Consider the following 23,071-nt stretch of genomic DNA (forward strand, 5'->3'; position numbering starts at 1 on the left):
TGTGAGGGAAGGTTTTTAGAGAAAAACTGGTCTTATTCACTGATCAGATTCCCATTAAAGACGTCCTATAAGGCATGGTGGACTGAGCACATTTGTTTCACTCTGCTCCATCCTAGAACCTCCTTAAAATGAAAATAAAGGACTAAAGTGCACACAGACAGGAACAAAGAGAAAACAGGAGAGGAGACAGTTCAAATGAAAGATTTCATTAAAATCTTTCAATCCTGCACACAAGTTGTAAATGATTTAGAGAGAGTGGAGTGAATCCCAAAAGAAGCAAACACTTTTTTGCTGCAGAAGCTCAAGATGCTTCAGGAATTCAAAGTCGGTAAAGATAGGGATGCAGAGTAGGACTGAAAATGGGGGATTGGTGAAAACTCTTTTATAAGAAGCAGACCTCCAGGTTCCCCCTCCAAAACTGAAGGCCCAGTGACCAACCCTCCCTTGATGGAGGCAGAAAACTAGAAGTTTACTCTCTAGAGAGTTGAAACGAAGTCTCTGGAATTTGGGGCACAGGCCCAGCTGGGCAAGGGGTGGGGATTGAGGGCAGCATCTTCTGCAGTCAGGGAAATTAAGTCTGATCTGAATATGAGGATGACAGTGTTCCCCTCAGCTTATGTTCCTGTTCACCTTCCCAGACACGAGCAGTCAGGCTTATCCCCACCAGCCTGGAGGTTGGAGGATCTGAGCGATTAGACAGATGCATGTGGATCCATCATGAAACAGACCACCTGTGGTGAGACTCACCAGTCAGCAAGTCCTTACCTCACAGCCCTCAGCAAGCTTTCCGGGGCCGCTTTTTACTAAATATGAGTGGATAGCCAGTGATCACTGTCTCTTGAAAGGGTTTGTAAGAATAAAGTCAGAGTCCAAAATACATAGGAAGAGGGAACCAGAGACAATGGAAGGAGAAGGGAACTTCAAAACAATATCTCCAGAGAGAAGAGAGATGTTATATCCACAAAATAAGAAAAGAGTAGTAAATAATAATAATAAAAGGAATATTTCAGAAAATAAGAAAGGGACCCTTAAAAGTTAAAAATATAATAACAGGGACTTCCCTGGTGGCGCAGTGGTTAAGAATCCGCCTGATGGTGCAAGGGACAGGGGTTCGAGCCCTGGTCCGGGAAGATCCCACGTGCCGCGGAGCAACTAAGCCCGTGCACCACAACTACTAAGCCCGCACGCCTAGAGCCCGTGCTTCACAACAAGAGAAGCGACTGCAATGAGAAGCCCGCGCACCACAATGAAGAGTAGCCCAGCCCCCGCTCGCTGTAACTAGAGAATAGCCCGCGCGCAGCAACGAAGACCCAACACAGCCAAAACAACCATAACAACAACAACAACAAAAAAAAATATATCTATATATATTTATATAACAGGCACTTTAAAAAGGTAATAGAAGTATTGGAAGACAGTTGAAAAGCTCTCAGAAAGAAGAACCAAAAGATAAAAAGATGGAAAACTGGAGAGGAAAAAATAAAAAAATGAGAGGATCAACTTGGAAATTTAATTGGAATTCCATGAAGAGACATCTGTGGAACTAGAAAAGAGGAAATTATCAAAGAGGCAAAAAAATTTCCCAGAGCCACGGAACACACATCTCTAGGTTGAAAGACCCTACTGAGTGCCAGCAAATGGAAAAAAAAAAAAAACCTACAGTGAGGGACATTACTGTGCTCTTTTAGAACATCAGGGTTAAAGAGAAGCTCTGAGAGGAGGAAAGATCAAATACAAAGCAGGTCCCCTGTAAGGATAAATAGTGGTTCTCCCCTCCCCAGTGTGAGCCTCACAGCATCAGCAGCATCTGGGAACTTGGTAGAAATGCAGATTCTCAGGTCACACCCAGGCCTACCGAAACGGAAACCCCGAGTGTGGGGCTCAACAATCTGTGCTCCAAGAAGCCCCCCACTCCCAGTTCTGGTGCCTGTTGCAATTTAAGAAACACTGGAGTTGAGAAGCAGAATGGCCTCTGGCTCCTCAAACTTACATCCTTGAGTGTTGTGATAGGGTAAAACAGTCTTCAAAACCCAAAGGAACATGGTTTCTAATCTCAGCTCGGTACACGCCCAACTGTCAATCCCGTAAAGACATTTCCAAGTATGAAAAAAAAAAAACGACGTACCTCTACAGATGGTTTCTTAGAAAGCTCATGGAGGATATGCCCCAGGAAAATGAGGTAGTAAACCAAGGAAGACTGGGCAGCCAGGAATTGGGACTCCCCTAGGAAAGAAATCCCCCAAAAGTGAGGCCAGGATCTGTAAGAGGCTGCAGTTTTATATGATGATTATGTGAAGCCTCTGTAGCAAATCTGGTCATTTGCTGAATTGTCATCCAAATCCACAACTCCTTAGAGCTGGAAGAGGACATTTCCTTCCCTTTCCTCCCATTGACAGTGAGAAAATCAAGGTTTACAAAGTATGGTAGATCAAGACATACAACTGGGAACAGAATCAAAATCTACTTGCTGGGGAGCTGTGGTATGAACTGCTGCTTCAAAGAGATCCTACTTGTGACAGGTTGATTGATGTATGGAATCCCAGTTTTATGTTTACTTTTTCTGGCTGGCAGCTGTGGTGGTCATACCACTTTCTGATGGATGTATGCATCTTGAACCACAGTTGAGGTACATCCTTATGGGCCAATCTAAAGCTTGATCTAGAGTTTCAAGACTAATTAAGACTATTTGGTCACTTCAGCATCTTGAATCCATTCACTTAATCCTGAGTTTTGGGAACCAAGTATGAATCAGAGATTTTCTTCAATCACAAGTAAATCACAAACTTACGGGGAGACTCAAACTCACAGTTTAACCATAGCAGTGGTTTGACCTGTGAAAATGGCTGTGGAAGACCCTGCCTCAAAAGAGAGGTAGGGAAAATTTTTTTAATTTTACTAAATAAAAGTAGAGTTAATTTTTACTGTATATACTTTAATTATTTCAGATTAAAATAATGATTAAGTATCTTGTTTAGGATCCTGTTGTCTTCTAGGACCTGCCCTTAAATTTCTGTTTACATAAAAGGACTAAATAGAATTTATATTTGGGGATCAAAAAAGGTTTTTTATGTGGTGTAAATGAGTTTCCAACTTATAGTTCTTCTTTCAAGCTTACATGTATTATAATTGGCACATAACTAGGGCCCTGATTATTGAAGGATCTCTGTATTTTAAAACATTGTGGGCAACTTTATCATGTTCACAATCCAAAAGATAATTATATTTTATGTTGACCTGACTTTTAGCAGAAAGAACGGATTCTTTGCTCCTACGGTGGCTCCTTTGCTGCTTAATATCTCTGCTTCTTCATCAAGAATCTTTCTCCTTGCAAAAGCTTCCTCAGTTGGCTTTATCCTTAGATGCCACAGGACCAGTGGACCAGTCTAAACATGTGTTCTTTTAATGAAACTTCTTAATTATCTTTTTAGGAAAAAAAAAAAGATGAGCAGAGACAGTTTATTTTTATCTGCATGGAAGAGGTTCTTTGCTTGCTAAGTCTCTCTGCTAAAAGAAGCCTAATATTATAGGGTGTTAGTTATTCCAGCCAAGGTAGTTTTCAAGGAAGCTTTTTTTTGGTGGGGAGGGGGGGTTGGGAGGGGAGAGGAGTTATTGTTGGAAATATAAGTGATCTTTAATATGTTTGCAAAGCGTCGTGTTTTCTTTAACAGCTTGTAATACCTTTATAAATGGTGTTAAACCAGTTGCTTACAAGTTACATATAGCAATCAGTATTTCCTTGTGGCCAGGCCAACTGTCCCAGTCAGTATGGTTAACGTGCTTGCTCTATGGTTGTGTGCAGTGACCACGGATTCAGCAATTTTTTGGCTGCAGTAACTGAATTGGATTTCAGGGATGTGGTCAGGGTAATGCATTCTAAGAAAGGGGGGCATTGCAACATGTTAAAAAAATGGTTTCAGATTAAATTTCACTGCGCATACCCTCTCTAAAAGGAAAATGCCACACATGCATACCTTCTCTAAATAGCCAAGTTTGCACGTCTTTACACATCAAGCTGCAAAGCCTTCAACTGCCTTTATGTTGTGCAGTAGGTAGGAGACACCTGAAACTATTGACAGATATTTCTTATGCACCAAGAAGCTACACTTTAATTGGTTTCAGGAATTCCAGTGTGAAAAAACCTGATATTCTGGTTCCTCACAAAGAATATTCCACTCTGGGACTCTCTTCTCTGACTCCAGAAATAAACTCATACCATTTATATCCACTTAGGTGTGCATAAAGTTCTTTTGAGACGCTCATGCTTTCTGGAGATCACCGTGAGTCAAAAAGAACCAATCATCATCGTACCAAGTGGTCAATAACCTCATAGATTATATTTTACTGTTATTAATCTAGTCCGGGTTTACATTAATTGCAGGTGTTCCGACTATCAGAACAAATGCACACATTTCTTATATATAAGAATAACACATTTGTCCATGTTCCTAGTGATTACAGACATGAAAATGCCAGAACTGGGCTATTCTGGTCAGTCGCATCTCACACCTGAGCAAAAGGGGACCCCCTGCTTTAGGGGGCCTCTCGTACAAGCAGACAGAACACAGGGGTAGTGAGGAGTGTGGATGGGAACTCCAGTAGTGCTGAACTGGGTCCCAGTGTCCAGAGGCTGCAGAGCTGGAAACCTGAGCCTGTATGTCAGGGGAGGGGGAAAGCATGGCCTGTGCCCTGGAAACCAGAGGAAGAACGGTGCTTCACCCCCAAAACGGGTGTCCAGGCAGACGGTGGCCATTGCCCCTCCATCCCTCCTCTGTCCTCTGTACTTCCTCTTGCCTGTCCCCCACCCAGTCTTTCAACCCACTGCTGCCAGAGAAGTCTTTTCAAAATGCACATCGAATATTGTCACCCCGCCGTTCGAAATCCTCTGTCCTCCTCCCTCTACTTGATCTTGAGACAAAGGCCAAATGCCTAACATGGTTTACAGGGTCCCACTTGACCTACTCTCTTCTCCTCCCAGCACCTCACTCGTCAACTTCCTCTTTCTCCCGTTTCCACTCATTTCCTCAAGGGAAAGAAGCCTTGCCTTGGTCTCACTTGCTTCTGCCTAGAACTCTAGACTCCTCCTTGCCACGGGAAGTTTTGCTGACGCCCACACCCCTCCCATCACTTTTTAGGAGACTGTCCTTTCTTCTTCCACTTATCCCTCTGGTGTCCACTCCCTTTTGCCTGCCTGTTCTCCCCCACTAGAATTTCAGTGCTGTGAGGTCAGGGACCATATCCGTCTTGTTCGTTGTCAGATCTTCAGGACTCTCAGAGCAAATATCATCATGTAAATATCATAAGTCGGGTTTGCTTCTGCTTAAAGGTATTTGGCAAAGGCTGAAAGGTGAAATTAGCAATGAAGTGAAACCATGATTGTTGGGCCTGAGAAGCCGAGGCTAACATACCTGAGCCTCCTGTTATTCCCATGGCCTCTGAGAACCCTGAGGGAACCATCTGCATTCCAGCTGACCAGGCCCCCAAGTCTGTGTTTGTCTGTAAGGGACTGGTTATACTTGACCTCAGCAGTGATTTGACCATGGAACGCCTTGTACTATCAACAAACATAGATGACCAAAATATTCGTGGTTGTTAAGATGGATTTGCACAAGGCTGAAACGCCTTCCTATGCTCAGAGTACAGATTTTTGAACAATGGAAAGATGACATTTCCACATTAACTTAAGTAATGGAAAAAGATAGTTTGTTTTGTTTTGTTTTTTGTTGCAGCATTGCACATTTCCTGCCAAAACTATTAATCAACTGCAGTGCTTTAATATGTTCATCAATTTTGGCATTTATCCCTATTTGGAGAAAAATTGAAGCTGGAGTTGAATTGAATCTTTGGCTCCTAGAAGTGGTTACTTGTGACCCACTCTATTATGAAGTATGTTTATTTTGAGGGTTTTAGGTGATTAAAAAGATTTTTGAATCTAGTTTTTTAAGGTAGTTGTCTTTTTTTTAAACCCTTCTTGTTTGACATAAAGCAAGTTTTTTTTCTTTTATTTTAAACTCGTACCTATTAGGTGGTTATTTGCCAGTTAGTCTGAGAGCTAATATGAAACTGGTATTTGGATTTAATTCAGTTCCATTAGAACAGAGTTAAAATTTTGTGATACAGGGACCATTATCCTGGCAGTTGTAAGGGATTTTTGTGCTAGGAAGCAGTGCTGACAAAGACGCACTGTACAGGCTCCGTTTATAACTGAGCACTTTCACACTGCAATTTAGGAGGTGTGCAGCTCAGGAAATGGCTGGCTTTGGCTGGAGCATACTTGAACTGCAAGGAAAATTTTATTCGTCACTCAAGTAATTGGCAGTTTTAATACCTTGTTCATAATTACCTTATAAACAAACGAATACACAAACCAAAGATTGTATGGCCTGTTATCTAACTTGTAGCCTTATTTGAGCAACGTGATAGACACCTGTGGGTCTCCCTCTCCCTCCCACCAGAAACCAGTTTGCTCCATTTATTGCGAAAACCTATGGCTGTTTCTTCTTGTTGTTAAATGTAAGCGTAGCTGTACTAGCTAGCTCCAGACAACCTGGGGACCAAAACCGGATGCAGAATTTGATGGGCGGCAGTGGCTGCGGACCGGAGGGAGAGGGAAGGAGATGAGGGAGGGTGTTTCAGGGTTACTCTGCTGTTTGGGGGGGGGGCTTCCTGGTAATGCAAACATTTGGGTTGTGTTTTTAAGAGAACATTTTTGTCCCCTAAAGTGTGGTTTCCTTTAACCCACACACCCTGACCCTGAGGCCCTGTGGCTTGTCTCTTGGACTGAATCCATCTCCAGGATGTAGAAATTGACTAATTGTCTCACTTGCATTACCCTGTACCTCACAGCTAGATCAAGGGGTTTACACACTGAGGAATCCAGATGTGGGAAATGGTCAGAATCAGAGGTCATGGCTGACTTGACTCTAAACAGAATCTGTAAGACTTCATGGGAATCTGAGGGGCTTGATAGTTGTGACTTGTACATGGGACTGCTAACCGCGCCCCCCCCCCCTTTTTTTAACCTTACTATTATCACAGAGTTCAGCTGTTAGGGTATACATCACCCCTGCCTGGTACCTTGTATAGGATTACTTTAAAAATGGGGTTAGATTTTTGGATGACTTGGGTCAAAAAAGACGACTCCCCGACAGTCCTTAGAAGTAACACAGGGAAGATTTTTCACAATATTTTGAGAAGTTTTGTTAGTTCATTGTTATTTAAATAGATTTAAAATGTACAACCTGGTTTCTCCACTTACTGGGGAAAGCAGCACCTGGCATTTGCACACATTCAGGAAGCTGGTCTTCTACTCTGTTGGCTGCCAAACACATGCAAACTCTTGGTGACCCTCTTTTTCTCCTGAGGTGCAAGCACAGACTGGGGGGACCCCAGTTTCCAGGGCATCCTTAGTGTTGGCATGATGAGGGCTCAGTGAGCTGGTATGGATTCCCACAGCAGTTTGGAACCAGTAGCTCAGCATTTTTGCAAGAGTGGGAAGTTGCGAGACTTTCTGGAGGTGCATCCTCACCTCCAGAAAGTAAGAACTTAATTGCCAAAATTAAGTTGTTTGAATGTTGGAAACTGTGTTCTATGAAACAGCCTTCAGGGATTGCTTTGGGACCAATAGGGACTTACTCTGTGAGGTGGCCTGGGGGGAGTACTTGGACTTGTTAGGTTAAAAGCTCTAGTTTCCTAATTTCAACAGCAGAGAAATGTTATTATGATTAAATGGCATAATAAATGAAAAATGCGTAGCATAGGGCTTGGCATCCAATGCCGTCAGCGTTATTAGATTCCATATACATTCCAAGACGGGGATAGATATATAGCCCTGCTTTAAAGGAGCTCACAGTATGGCAGAAAAGACCAACAACGTAAAAAGTGCTGTGTCACACACAGCAGAGGATCTTGTGAAAACACGTAAGAGGTGCTCCTAACTCAGGAACCTTCTGTGACGGTGAGAGGCCTGAGAGTTACAATAATGCAGAAGAACTTAATGAACTCAAAACGCTATACTAATGCAGTTATTGGTAAGAAAGATACACATATGAAATCTCTTTCTAAGTTTTCCCCTTAAGTGAGGGTTTACCTAAAAATGGCAGCACGTGACTTATATGATATACAGAGTTCTACTTAGAGCCCGCCATTGTTTCATTGTTCCTTGAGCTGTAAAGCGAAGACCCTGGACTCTGCCATCATCCCAGCCCTTCTCCCTTGACATGTCATTTTTCCCCTGCCTAACGTCTAAAAAGTCCAAGCTACCTGGTCTAATATGACAGTTAAGATGGCTTGCGCATCATTTTGGTTCCTGTTTTCTAGCAAGATTGTTGTTGAATGCTGAATCTCCCCCTTGGAAACTGTTGTATTGATGACCTTCTAAAAGCTTTGCCTTGGCCTCTTTTTGTTTTATTTTGTTTATCTTTTCTCCTTTGTGGTCTAGTCCTCACCAGTAGAGCTTTCCACGATAGTGCGGATGTTCTGTATGTGTACTGGCCCATTTGACAGATACCAGGCACCTATTCAGGATCTGACATGTGGCTACTATGACTAAGGAACGGAACTTTAACGTTTAATTTTAATTTAAATGTAAAGAGCCACATGTGACTACAATGTTGGACATCATGGTCTGGTGTTTAAGATAGTTAATGTCAAACTTTTAAAAAATCTAATTGCTCCCAGAGATTATTTAGACTGGTGTGCTCTTATTTTTATAATAGTCAAAGCCTTGGAGCATATCCACTGGTTTTGAAGACGATGGCAATGCATTGAAACTTGCTATTTCCAAAGAAAAAGAGATTTCTCTAGGATGGCTTTTAAAAAGCCCAATCTGATGAGTATCTTAAGTTCATTGGCACCCGTAGTGTGTGGGCTTTCCAAGGGAAAAATTAGAAATGAATTAGGACTCAAGAAGAAAGAATAGGGAACTAACACACCAGTGCCTGGAATATGCCAACTTGGTGCTAGTCATTTCATATCCCATTTCATGAAATGATAAGGAAGAAAGACTGTTAACAAAATAAGAGAAAGAAAAATCAGTTTAAGTGCATCGCATTTAGATAACCACAGCTGTTAAACGCACCCAGATTTATATTGGAAAGCTTTTCATAATTCTAAAATTATGATTTACTATCTAATGCAACATTAAAGTGACTGAAGAGTTGCTGTTTAACTTTTTAACGTGCTGTGTAGAACAATCAGTTTTCCAAATTTCTAAAGAACGAGTTAGAAATAGAACATATTTTTCACCTTTCAGATTGTTGTACCATTAACCCTGTTATCTGTGCTATTCTTTAAATCCAGAGCTGGAAACAAGATTGTGGAAATATTACCTGAACATCTGAGACGGTTTCAGTCCCTCGAAACTTTGGACCTGAGTGGCAATAACATTTCAGAGCTTAAAACTGCACTTCCACCCCTACAACTCAAATATCTGTAAGTCAAGTTGTTTTTAACAGTTTTCACCCATGATGAAAATATTGTGCTATATTAAAAAAGGAAACAACTTTAAGATAGGAACCAGAACGCTGACCATTTCTTACTGCTGATGGATCAAAAATGTCACTTTCTTACTGACTGGTAATTTTCTGTAAGCCTGGATAACCACAGTCTTCATTTTATTCTTACACGACTGGATTACAAAAATGGAGACATCCTTTGACTGTTATAGAAAAACCAAGTGATTCTGTAAAAAAATAATCAAAATTAAACCCCCCGTGTATTTCATTAATAAATGAATTTCACAAAAATTGGATAATGTTTGTTATCTTCAAATATTTTAGTCACTTTTTCCCCCAGAGATATGTGTGAATCATAGTCGATATTGGCCTGCAAGGGCGTAAAGAGTTAATTATTTTAAGTGTCCATTGTTACAAGGGATGGGTAGGTTCTCTGGAGAGTCTTTCATATACAGAGAATACATGCACTTTAACTTCCCAAAGAACCAGAAAGAGAAGCTCATCTTCAGACTTTCAACAGGTATATCAACAGCAACCGAGTGACATCCATGGAACCTGGGTATTTTGACAGTCTGGCCAACACACTCCTGGTGCTGAAGCTGAACAGGAACCGAATCTCAGCTCTCCCAGCCAAGATGTTTAGACTGTCTCAACTGCAACACCTGTAAGTAAAATGTCCTCTTAGATTCTATTTCCTCACCTCCTCTAAACCCTTGGCACCTCCCCCCTAAAATCCACAATGTGGCAGAAGGAGTTTAGAAGCAAGGATGTAGCCACCTTTCCTCTGAGAGCTGGAGTTGTAGAACCACTGAATCAGAAAGAGCCTTAAAAGTCACCCGGAAAAAAAAAAAAAAAAAAAAAAGTCACCCGGGGGCTTCCCTGGTGGCGCAGTGGTTGAGAGTCTGCCTGCCGATGCAGGGGACGCGGGTTCGTGCCCCAGTCCGGGAAGATCCCACGTGCCGCGGAGCGGCTGGGCCTGTGAGCCATGGCCACTGGGCCTGCGCGTCCGGAGCCTGTGCTCCGCAATGGGAGAGGCCACAACAGTGAGAGGCCCACGTACCGAAAAGAAAAAAAAAAAAAGTCACCCGGTACAGGCTTCTGCCTGACAAGGCAAGTTGGATTGTTCCTGAAAGAGTGAGCAGTGTAATCATTGAACAACCTCCATACAAAGCCATCATGATGGCACTGAAGACATCATGGTGACTCTCCACAGCTGTGGATCATGAGAACCGTACCAATGACTGCAGGGCCCCTCATAGCTTAAGGAGCTGTAAAGTGCTGTCTCCTTAATAACGGTGGAATAATCTGTGAACAGGCTCCTGCAGTATAGTGGTTTTCAGCCTTGGCTGCACATGACAGATACTTGGGGAGCTTTTCAAAATCCCAGTGCCCAGGCCACACCCTAGACCAATTACATTAGAACCTCTGGGGTAAGATCCAGGCTTCAGTAATTTTTTAAAACTCCCCAGGTGATTCCAGGGTGCAACCAAGGTTGAGAATGACTGCCTGAAAGAGGAAGCATTCAACACAGTACAAATTGTGACACAGAGGAGTCAACTTTTGTAAGCAGTTGAACAGGATAAACTTGACGGCCCTGCTCCTGAATAGACCTTGTGTTCTAATGTAATATTCAGTACTCCCATTCTGGATACTTTAAAGACCAATATTAATGTGTTTACTTCCATCCTGAATGGACAACAGCTTAGAAATTGAAGTGCAATCTGGTGTCAGAATTTGATGATCGCAAAAATACATCACATGTTTCGGAAGGAAATTTACTCACTGCTAGTAAATCAAAATTCTTCTCAATAAAAATGCTTAGAAATTTAAAGCATTCTATGTAATTTAACACAGGCTGGTTTAACTATATTGCAGTAATGTCACATTTTATTACTGCTTCCAGAGTTTGTCATATAAGCTAACTGTCTAACTGTAACATCCAATGTAGTGAACTGAACCGAAACAAGATCAAAAACGTCGATGGGCTCACGTTCCAAGGGCTTGGTGCTCTGAAGTCTCTGAAAATGCAAAGAAATGGAGTGACAAAACTTATGGATGGGGCTTTCTGGGGGCTGAGCAACATGGAAATCTTGTAAGTGCGGGTGATCAATTCCTACTCAGGCGGTATGATCTTGGAATGCTCAGTGAGCATTCAGCAGCTCTTATTTGAAATCCTATGTTAAAATCTCATCGTTTACAATCTTATAATTTAATATTAAGTTTTGTTTCACGTAATGTGACTGAGAATTTAATAAGCATAGTCTTTTCTGCTGATGTCTTTGTGTAACAAAAGCTACACATCTCATAACAATAGGAATATGTAATAGGTTGTAATATGTCCCCTTTGAAGAGTCTAGATAATGAACTTGGGATCCTGCTTTTGACTCTTATTGTAAATGTAGGCAGCTGGACCATAACAACCTAACAGAGATTACCAAAGGCTGGCTTTACGGCCTGCTGATGCTGCAGGAACTTCATCTCAGCCAAAATGCCATCACCAGGATCAGCCCTGATGCCTGGGAGTTCTGCCAGAAACTCAGTGAGCTGTGAGTTGCCTTTTATTCTCCTCAGGTTTGAGAGCAGGAATCATGCCAGAGCATGAGCTTCTTACCACTGATCTGTGAAATTTTCATAACAAAGTTTCCAAGGTGACAGCCTTTTGCACAGGCAACCTAGTCATAGTTTTGTGATAAGTTGAAGCCAGCTCTGCCGTTTCAGTTCTGTGGCGCATGGGCTAAAGCCATGGTGGTGATTCTCAAATAAAGAGAATTTTTTTTTAATTACTGGGATTAGAAATAATGTTTACCTGAGTATTATTAAGAAGGCAGAGTTTTAAAATAAGGGTAACTGTGGCAATATATATTACCTGTTTCTGTTCTTTTTTTTAAACAAATCATTGCATTGAACTGGAAAATAAAAGCTATCGTTTGTTTTTTGGTTCCTTTTTCCTTTACAGGGACTTAACTTTCAATCACTTATCAAGGTTGGATGATTCAAGCTTCCTGGGCCTAAGCTTGCTAAATACACTGCACATTGGGAATAACAAAGTCAGCTACATTGCTGATTGTGCCTTCCGGGGGCTTTCCAGTTTAAAGACTTTGTAAGTTACACATTTTGCTGTTCCTCCATGAACCTAATTGGTTCCTAAATGTGCCCACTTTTCTCCAAGCAGATTTCCTTTGTTATGAAGGAAATGTGTACAGCCTCAGAAGTAGTGTCTTAATCTTTCCCAGATCAGTTTGATTAAGATCGGTCCATTTCATCCATGTGTGCTTCTTAAAGGGATTAAAAAGGACAGTGATCAGATTGGTTTGGTGATTACAGTCAGCCTTCTCAGGATCTCCAGGAAGTTGGTAACCGCTCAAGAGGAAAACAATTTCAAATCCACTAATTTTTCTTCGTAAAAATGCAGATTAAAAATTACCCAGAGCAAAAAAGATATACAAAGTGCAGCAAAGGAAGACGCCTGTTTATCAGACCAGTTACATCCAGACTTGATCTCTGTCCCAAGAGGAAGAAGAGGGAGTTGGATTAAATGGCCTTTGAAAAATCTTTCAAATGTGAATTTTAACGTTGTGCAACGGGCTTTTGATTTTTGCACTGTCAGAAAGTTTTGCTGTGTTCACTGTTTGAAGCATTACATGACTGAAAGACATGCCGTGTGCTTTGGCGAGCTGCTCGTTGTGTGGTTGGAGCAGAGGTTTTAAAGTTTAATGTATTTTTCAGACTATTCAGGTCTTTCAGAATTTAGTCATCTTGATAGAGGAGTTAATAGGGCCGGAATCAACTCTCCTCATCTCGGACAAAAGTATAAAATGCTGCTGAGGGAGGAGGGCAGGAGGTAAGATCTATGTTAGGGAGAGAAACAGTTTTCTATTGTTTTGAAAGGGGCAGAGAGAGATGATATGGGCAGTTATGAGGAATTATTCCAAATCACATGCCACCTGGGGGGGGAAATCTTCGCTTTCTAAGCATATGTCTAACAAGAATGCCTGTATCTTTTATTAAGTACCTGGTACCACTTTCCGTAACTCTCCCTTTTTTGAACCAGGGATCTGAAGAATAATGAAATTTCTTGGACCATTGAGGACATGAATGGTGCCTTCTCTGGGCTTGACAAACTGAGGCGGCTGTGAGTATGATTTGCCTCATAATTGGCGTTGCTTTCTGACCTAAACATTTTGGGATTTTTTTGGCTACACCGCGCAGCTTTCGGGATCTTAGTTCCCCAACCAGGGATTGAACCCCGGGGCCACGCCGAGTCCTGACCACTGGACCGCCAGGGAACTCCCTAAACACTTTGTCTTAATTGCGCTCAGTTCCACACACAAGTTGACATCTTTAAAAAGTTTTAAAACAGGTGCTCAATCTGGTTGCTACCCTTTGTCATCTCCCCAAATGACTCCTGTTATACGAGATGTGTATTGATTAGATCTTCTTCCTTGGGTATAGTGGTTTTACTCAACACTTGGGTTAGTGCCGCTGACTTTAGTATTCAGATAAGAATTTTCAGTTGTTTTGAGTGCTTAGACCCTTGGGATTACTACTGTGTAAAGGTTAGTGCACTAAGTTCAGCATTTTGAAACGTGCAGTGTTGCCCTTCCCTCACAGGAATGTTTAAATGAAGCGATCCAGTGACCAATGATAACACTGCAGTGGGTTCCGAGCAATTCGGGATAAAAACATGTTTCTATTTAGCCACAAAATAGGCCTTGAAGATGGCTAAGTTCTGTGTTTTAAGCAAGCAGTCTTCAAATTGACTTCCATTTAGTCCTAAACTTCTGTGGGTGATGAAGATATCCATGGGGTGGCTGGGTAAGGAGAAAGTCTCCAGTATTACCTGCTTTATTTATTAGTGTTCTGAGACATTTTACTTGGAATAAAGTTTCTGCCTCTTTGAAAAATCACTGCTTTGATTTAACCTTCAGTATAACTTCTCGAATACGTATTTTTGCTGGGTTCTCTGTCGAATGCTTTGCAACCATACTGAACCATATGACTGAAATAGATGGCACGGATACATTTTTTTAAGGATATCTTGTTTAATTGAAGAAAATAGAATATTCACAAATGATTTAAAAAGCAATTCTTTTCAGGAGAGTTGCACTCCACAATGGCTTTTACTAACTGTTCCATTATAATTTTTTTTTTTTTAAGGATACTCCAGGGAAACCGGATTCGATCCATTACCAAAAAAGCCTTCACTGGTTTGGATGCATTAGAACATCTGTGAGTAGCAGGAATTTAGTTACCCTAAAGGCAGTCTGAAATGGTTATCTACTTATATGTCATGAAAGGTAACACAAACTAGTACATAATTTTGTTGGTATCCTCTCAGTGCAATAAAATATACACATCTATCCTTTGTCCTTTGTCTACCTACCTACCTACTTGTCTGTCTGTATATCTGTATGAAAGTATAAGTGTACAGGTGCATATTTCTTTTGCCTTTAAGGGCATTGCTATACATCACTTTGGGGTTTTCTCTTAGTTATTTCTCTCAAGCAGTGGTATATTTAATTTTTTAAAAAAACTACCATTTATCACACACCTAGTGCACATCAGGCATTATGCTAGGTACTTATTTATATTTTCTCATTTAATCCTTACGAGAAAACTATTTAATAGCTACTGTTATCTTAATTTTTAAGTTAAGATGCAGTGGCTCTGAGGGTTCATTGATTCCATCAGACAGTTAAGAAGGCAACGCACATCTTAACGCTCAAAAAAGACAATCCCTCCAGTCCTGGAGAGTGACGGGAGAGTTTTAACACTACTTTGAGAATTTTTTTATTGTTACTGTTGTTTAATTATAAAGCATACAACCTGTTTTTCCTCCTTTATTCTTTTTCTCACTCTCTTTTGCAACTAACCTGTAAGTTAGCAGCTGACAGAAGCAGGGCTCAAACCAGGGCAGCCCCTGCTCTCACAGCAGCTCTTGCCTTCACATCTTCTGCCCCCAGTAACTCCTGGCACACATTTCTGAAATGACACTTAGGCACTCGAATATTTTCAGGCACTAGGAGCACAGCCTTGATAGGAGTCAAAGCCTGCAGGAGCGCAGAGCCAACCAGCTTCTGATAACCGTGGGTGCACATGTATGTGTTCAGTGGGAGTCTGAAGCAGCAGAGTGTGTCCACCCTGACTATTAAGGAATGCTTATAGCCAAAAGTTGTATTATCTGTTAACCTGGACAAAAGAAGTTATCATGTAAGATACACATTTGCTTGGTACCGTCACTGGTGCTGTGTGTTTAGCTGTTAATCTGTGCACCACCATCTTGCCGTCTTCGTAGTGACTCATTGGTTGCAGGGAGCTCTGGATCGCCAGCCACGCCGACAGTGTAGCAGGGCAGGTTGTAGGGGATAACTCTGCAAAGCGTCATCTGGAAAGGCGGGCCAGTATTGCTGGGCTCACTGAAACAAATTATTTTCAAAGGGAAGCTAGCCAAAAGGGTTTGTCATCTGACCCATTTCATTTCTGGGAAAGTGGAGTTAGTGGATCCGTGGGGCATTCGCCTCTGCTTCAGTTTCCTAAACCTTCGTGACTCTCTCAGCCTCTTTCTCTGCCCACGTTTGGGACCTCGATTCTGTCTTCTGTTGCCGCTTGTCTCATTCAAAATCCCTTTTCTCCACCCTCTTAAAGGAAAACAGAGTAGTAATCACTGTGGAGAGGACTTTAATCCAGAGCGCTCATAAGCACCAGTTAAAAATAAAGCCAGCCCAGAACATTCTCTCATTTTATAAATGTCCTGCCTGAAGTGTTTGTTGTTTTGTTTGTTTTAGTGAGAACCTCTTGTCTGAACACCTACCTGTCTCCCCACGAGTGAGTTGTGTGTGACAGAATAGGCTAGTGACTGAGAGCATAGGTTTGGAAATTGAAAATAATTGAGTTCAAATCTTACCTGCCCCTTTCACGCCAAGCCAAGGTGGTTTATATCATCTGCTTTTGGGTCGATGTGAGGATTAAATGTAATAATATGTAAACGTAAATCACTTAACATGGTTGCGTATCATAGAAGGTATTCTATACATGATGGTTTTTTAAAAGCATAATTACGAGGAATTTTATTTGTGCATTTAAAAGTTACTAATGGTTACTAATTTGAATAATAAGAAGTGTAATAAAATAACATGGCAGAACAGCTTAGGCCCTTAAGAGTCAAAAAACCTGTGTGTGGTGATATGAAATCTCTCTCACCGTAACAGAACCTGCCTCTGATGCAGATATCCTTGTTCTTGAATCCAGGCTTCCTAATGAGTTCTAGTCACCCCCATTTGTGCATCTCAGCACAGAGAGTATTTTTGTGGCGAATGGTGTGGGCAGCGTGGGCCCACCCTTTGCCTGAAGGCACATAGTGACCATAATTCCCTCGAATGTATTTGATTTGCTTGCTTTTTCAGAGACCTGAGCGACAACGCAATCATGTCATTACAAGGCAATGCATTCTCACAAATGAAGAAACTTCAGCAACTGTAAGCTTTTCCTTTCCTTCCAAGAGTTTCACATAAAGCATGCAGGGGGAAACTGACGTGGGGTGGATTATCCTGGATTATGTATCTATGGAAAGTGTCTGGCACATTCATCACATCACTTTTGTTACCAGAAAGCAAGAGGAGTTGGTTTTTTGTTCCCTTTGTTGAAAAGAGGAGTTTCTTTTTCTTTCTGTTACAAATTGGCGGTGGAAATTTGTGGGACCCAATACAGTACAGTGCCTCATCACAGTAACCAGTTTTCAGTAGTAAGGTATTTTTGGTGTATCAGCACTTCTGTCTCTGCTGGTCGGTAAGAACACCACCACCAACCAAAAAACAGTGCGAGTTCCATGTCTTGCATTTTAAGATGGACTATATAGAATAATTAGTCCATGGGATGTGTGTATTTGGTTTCCCCATTCATTGCTTTGTTAATATTTACTTGAGTTTAGTTTATACTTGTAGAAATCTGCATTTCGTACAAAACAAATTGAATGTAATTACTCTCCTCAGGCACTTAAATACATCAAGCCTTTTGTGCGATTGCCAACTAAAATGGCTCCCACAGTGGGTGGCGGAAAACAACTTTCAGAGCTTTGTAAATGCCAGTTGTGCCCATCCTCAGTTGCTGAAGGGAAGAAGTATTTTTGCTGTTAGCCCAGATGGCTTTGTGTGTGGTGAGTGGAACTATGGCCTTTGACTTTTTTATTCTTTCTTCTTTTTTTTTTCTCTCCCATTTGTCCAAATAATGGACTTCAATAAATTTATGTTCCCTTAATAAAGCTCTTATTTCTGCTGAGGTAGATGAGAATGGATCTGTAGCTTGCTGAGGACCACAGATTTACTGATGGAAAGAAAAATTTTTTCTATAATTTATAAAATTGGCATCAGAGTGGTTTGGTAGAAAGAGAATGATGTTGGATCTTGGGAGAACTGAAGGATAGTCACAGCCCTGCTACTTAACTGTGATTCCCTGAATCTCAGTCTTCACATCTATGAAATGGGAGCGCTGCTCTCTGCTCTCCCCAGTTCCGGGGGTTGTTGAGAGGCTCTTGTGAGCTCAGTGAAGAGACTGACTTAAATCCTGTGCAGATGCTGTTTATGGTGAGTAGAAAGAGAAAATTATTAGCTAGTGATTTATAGTCTGCCAGAAATTTTACTATTAGTGGGTAAAACATTACAAGTAACAGAAAGTTTGAGTTTATTGTAAATAAATGTAAGGTCCATTGTCTTAGCATCTAAGCATCTCAGCGTTAGAAATTTGCTTACCCAACTTCAGATAGCAGATCTGGATCAAAAACCCAAGTTTTCCTCTCTCTGGTGCCGTCTTCCGTCTGCTGCACTACACTGCCGTTTACTATTTGCTGCCATGGAGACCTTTGTAAAACTAAATGTGCGTACAGAACATGAAATCAAAACTTGTTTGAATTTTAGTATGTGTGTTAAGATACTGCAGAACCTAATTCTACATTGGCCTTTAAAATTTTATTTAAAACTGCTTTGCCTAGGATTGTTTAGCTAAGTACAAGAAAACCATATTTTTTTTAGGTTGCAGCATTAAGTGGTCCCAACAGTTTCTGGAAATAAAACATCTGATGTAGCTTTTGGATCTAAGTAAGCATTTGGCATTCATCTGTAAGGGCCTGAGCTATTCCTTTTCCATGGTCTTGATTTCTCAGTTCTGTAGTCTTCGAGATATGAACTCTCTATTACTTTGAGACACACACACACACACACACACACACGCACGCACACACACGCACACACACGCACACACACACGCACACACTTTCCCATATCTATATAGTACCCATAGATTTTTTACCAGATGAGAATTTTAGAATAATCACACAGAAGAAGAAACTATCTTGATTACAGCATGCAGGCGTGGCATTGGAAATTACCTGCGTTGCAGTTGTCAGAGGGTCCCCCATACCCCATTCATAAACACACACACACACACACACACACACACACACACACACACACACACGTAATTTTTTTCAGAGCACCCAAGTAATACATTTTGGTTGCTTTAAGATGCTTCCTTCTGGGTTTAGACCATCTCTGAGAAACTGAAGTTCAAAAAGGTAACTTTTCCAAAAAGTAACAGAGAACTAAAAATAACTGTTTGGAATGAAAGAGTTGCTTAGCTGTAATTATAATGTAGCTCTGACAATGTGGCACCGCGACCTGATGGACTGTCCACTCTCAACTCCAGGCTGGAGCCAGGGGCTCACAGGGAGCTTGAGAAATGCTTTTCCTTTCACTACAGGATTGTTTTTTCCTGCTCTACCTAAAAATGACTGGTCTTTTTAATGAGTTCTATTTTTGGTAAGTGGTGTTAATTTGCTGCCTTTAGTGGTATTGATTATCATTATTGATGTTCGATTTCTTAATTTTTCTGCTTATTTATGAAGAACATGGGGAAAAATTCAGTTCCTAATAGCATTTCAAGATGATCATGAGCCTGGAAATGTCTTAACCGATTTCTTCTTGTATTTATGTTAAAAAAACAAAAAAAAAAGCCAAGAGGTCTGCAATAAACTGTATTCCAATATATCAGTCTCCTCCCAGTTAATGATGGATAAATAGGGCTCAGTCTCTAGTTGAAATGAATGAATTACTTTATAAACTCTCTCCCAGTCTGTTATTTTCAACCCTGGGACTGCTGGTCCATCTGTGAAACATACACAGAGGGTAAAAACCTAAGCCACTGTTTGTTTTGAGTTTCTTGGTGTTCAGATCTGAGTAGCATTTGGACTCAAGCTTAAAACTGTTTTGTTTCCTCCTCTCCATTTTGAACAGATGATTTTCCTAAACCCCAGATCACAGTTCAGCCAGAAACACAGTCGGCAATAAAAGGTTCCAATTTGAGTTTTATCTGCTCAGCTGCCAGCAGCAGTGATTCCCCAATGACTTTTGCTTGGAAAAAAGACAATGAACTACTGCATGATGCTGAAATGGAAAATTATGCACACCTCCGGGCCCAAGGTGGGGAGGTGATGGAGTACACCACCATTCTTCGGCTCCGCAGTGTGGAATTTACCAGTGAAGGGAGATATCAGTGTGTCATCTCCAATCACTTTGGTTCATCCTACTCTGTCAAAGCCAAGCTCACAGTAAATAGTATGTGATCTGACTTTTCCTTTTGCGTTTAAAGATATGTTTTAGAAACATATTTCTCATTTCCTCTCTTTTTCTTACTGCTAACCCTATCCTCTGCTCTTACAGTTCTCCACCTAACCCTTCTCACTCCACAAGATTAATAGTCTTGGTTAAGCAAGCAGTTTTTGTGTTGAAGACCCCATACTTAGCATGGCGGGTAACCAAGATGAACCAGACACTTTTTGCTCTGTGAGAGTTCACAATGTACTGGTCTGATGTGGGAGGCCATGAAGTGTAGGGTTAAAGGATATCACCTTTTTTTAAAAAAAATGAAGTATAGTTGACTTACAATACTGTGTTAGTTTCAGTTGTACAGCAAAATGATTCAGTTATATGTATTTTTTTCAGATAATTTTCCATTATAGGTTATTATAAGATATTGAATATAGTTCCCTGTGTTATACAGTGAATTCTTGTTGCTTATCTATTTTATGTAAAGTACTTTGTTAATCCCATACTCCTAGTTTATCTCTCCCTTTCCCCTTTGGTAACCGTAAGTTTGTTTTCTGTGTCTGAGTCTGTTTGTTTTTTATATATATATTAGTTTATTTTTTAGATTCCAGATGTAAGTGATAATATTTCTTTCTCTGTCTGACTTCACTTAGTATGAAATTCTCTAGGTCCACCCATGTTGCTGCAAATGGTAATATTTCATTCTTTTCTATGGCAGAGTAAATATTCCATTGTATATATGTACCACATCTTCTTAAACCAGTTATCTGTTGATGGGCACTTAGGTTGCTTCCATGTCCTGGCTATTGTAAATAGTGCTGCTATGAACATGGGGGTGCATATATCTTTTTGAATTAGAGTTTTCATCTTTTCCAGTTACATGCCCAGGAGTGGAATTGCTGGGTCATATGGTAGCTCTATTTTTAGTTTTTTAGGAAACCTCCATACTGTTTTCTATAGTGGCTGCACCAATTTACATTCCCACCAATAGAGAGCACACCACCCTTAGCTCAGAGATCTGGGTTTGAACCCTGCCACTCCTACTTACAGCTGTGGAACTCTCAGCAAGTTACCTAACCTCTCTGTGCCTCCTTTTCCACATCTTTCAGTTAGGAGTAATAGTACCTACCTTATAGAGGTATGATAATTGTTAAATAAAATAATTTGTGTGAAGAACTTAGCAGAATGCCTGGAATAGAGTAAGTGCTCAGTAAATGCAGTAAGCTTTAGCTGCTGTTCATAAAAGTGTCTCATCCTGTACTTTGTGTGGCAGGTAGACAGTTGTACAGTTTAGCATTTAATTGTTTGTATCTTTCATGGTAGAAAATATGATTCATTAATGCATTCATTCAATAAATGGTTGCTGAGGCCTGACACATCGAACAAAAAATTGTGGAACAAAACACATGTCTAAAGTCATAGAATGTTAGAGCCAGGAGGGACTTAAAAAAAAAAAAAAAGATGGTGTGGTCAGGGTAACAAAGAGATAAACTCATTTGCCTGAAGTCTCACAGGTAATTACTGAGGAAACTAAAAAGCGACTGGAAAATAGAAAGACCATCAGTCTGAAGCTCAGGTGACCTGTTTCATCCTGACTCCATCATTTCTGTACCTGTGTAACCTTGAGGGAGTACCTTAATCACTCCATCTCATCTTGCAGTTGGAAATAACCCCTGCCTTACTATGTCAGGGACATTCATAAGTATCAAAAAAAAGGGAATGAAAATGAACCTCTCAAACTCCAGAATGCTAATTGCCCATGTTGTGTCTCTGATTTCAGTGCTTCCTTCGTTCACCAAGACCCCCATGGACCTCACCATCCGCGCTGGGGCCATGGCACGCTTGGAGTGCGCTGCCCTGGGACACCCGACCCCACAGATAGCCTGGCAGAAAGACGGGGGCACAGACTTCCCGGCCGCGAGGGAGAGACGCATGCATGTAATGCCCGAGGATGACGTGTTCTTTATCGTGGACGTGAAGATAGAGGACATCGGGGTGTATAGCTGCACCGCTCAAAACAGTGCAGGAAGCATTTCTGCAAATGCAACTCTGACTGTGCTCGGTAAGTGGATATTTTCAGATTTTGTGATATATGTGAGTCTTAAATATACCAGCTCACCCAAAGGCCCTAAGAAGCTGTGAGAAGTTGTGTCCGAAGTTGAGAGGGTGAGAGATGATCATAGGACACTGCCCTTTCCTGGAGGGGACAATGGCTTCTCAGAAGCTTTGAAGTCGCGAGTGTGTTACATCTTCAGGCCTGTGGCCAGTGAAATGAATCTGCTCCCTCCCATGTGAGGAGGGGGAAAAGTAAATGCTTTGATGCTTTCCCTTTTGCAGGAGTCACCTTTCTCTGCTCTTTCCGTCATGCAGTCTCTACCAGAAGTCTTAACAATATAAAGAATATAAGAAAATAAGTGTATAAATAGATAGAAAGGGCCCTAACTTTTTTCTCAGCCTCCCATAACCACTGTGGAAATCTGAGTTCATCTTTTATCATTTACCTAAACAGATGCTTTTTAAAAATGTGAGCATGTTAATCATTTGTGTATCTTTGAAAGAGTAAATCAGAGTAACCTATGAACACCAAATAATAAAAGTAAATTATTTTCAGAATTTTAATATAGGCTGGGACATCTAGCACTAGGAAGTTTCCCTTTAAAAATGTAAACATTCTGATTTTTTTCATCCATCAATACACAATTGTGCTTGAATTTATTTTTATACATTTTCTAATTCTAAAAAATGTCTAAAATGTTTTGCTTTGCCCCACTTCCACCATTCCCCAGCCTTGCCAAGAGTGAGACAGACTGAGAGAAAGGAAATAGTAAATATTATCCTTAACTGATGTTACAAGTAAATGACAGCCAAATGATAAAATGAAATCCCAGATGCTGTGTACGTGTGTAGGGTCTTAAAGAAGCATGGGCGTGAGGTTGTGGGAGAATACAGTTTTCAGCTCCCACTTGAATAAATTTAAGCGCGAGGTCTTATGCTGTGCGAACCCTAATTTCATGTCGGAGATTA

At 40.9% G+C, this 23,071-nt stretch overlaps 1 protein-coding gene across 6 annotated transcripts in view; it reads left to right on the forward strand.

Annotated features, from left to right (window-relative positions):
- LRIG3 (leucine rich repeats and immunoglobulin like domains 3) overlaps positions 1–23,071 on the forward strand; it is a 46,201-nt gene that overhangs the window by 17,522 nt on the left and 5,608 nt on the right. For 3 of the 6 annotated variants that reach the window (XM_060165691.1, XM_060165689.1, XM_060165693.1), the window contains exons 4-14: positions 9,298–9,429; positions 9,973–10,116; positions 11,401–11,544; positions 11,855–11,998; positions 12,409–12,552; positions 13,504–13,584; positions 14,610–14,681; positions 16,856–16,927; positions 17,441–17,604; positions 19,736–20,056; positions 21,828–22,109. In XM_060165691.1, the coding sequence (XP_060021674.1) occupies positions 9,298–9,429; positions 9,973–10,116; positions 11,401–11,544; positions 11,855–11,998; positions 12,409–12,552; positions 13,504–13,584; positions 14,610–14,681; positions 16,856–16,927; positions 17,441–17,604; positions 19,736–20,056; positions 21,828–22,109 (1,700 nt within the window). Of the gene's footprint in view, positions 1–6,876; positions 6,934–9,297; positions 9,430–9,972; positions 10,117–11,400; positions 11,545–11,854; positions 11,999–12,408; positions 12,553–13,503; positions 13,585–14,609; positions 14,682–16,855; positions 16,928–17,440; positions 17,605–19,735; positions 20,057–21,827; positions 22,110–23,071 lie in introns of those variants that run through there. The other 3 variants (XM_060165694.1, XM_060165690.1, XM_060165692.1) reach the window with 3 other exon arrangements.

This window comes from Lagenorhynchus albirostris, chromosome 11 (genome assembly GCF_949774975.1).
Source record: "Lagenorhynchus albirostris chromosome 11, mLagAlb1.1, whole genome shotgun sequence".
NCBI lineage: Eukaryota > Metazoa > Chordata > Mammalia > Artiodactyla > Delphinidae > Lagenorhynchus > Lagenorhynchus albirostris.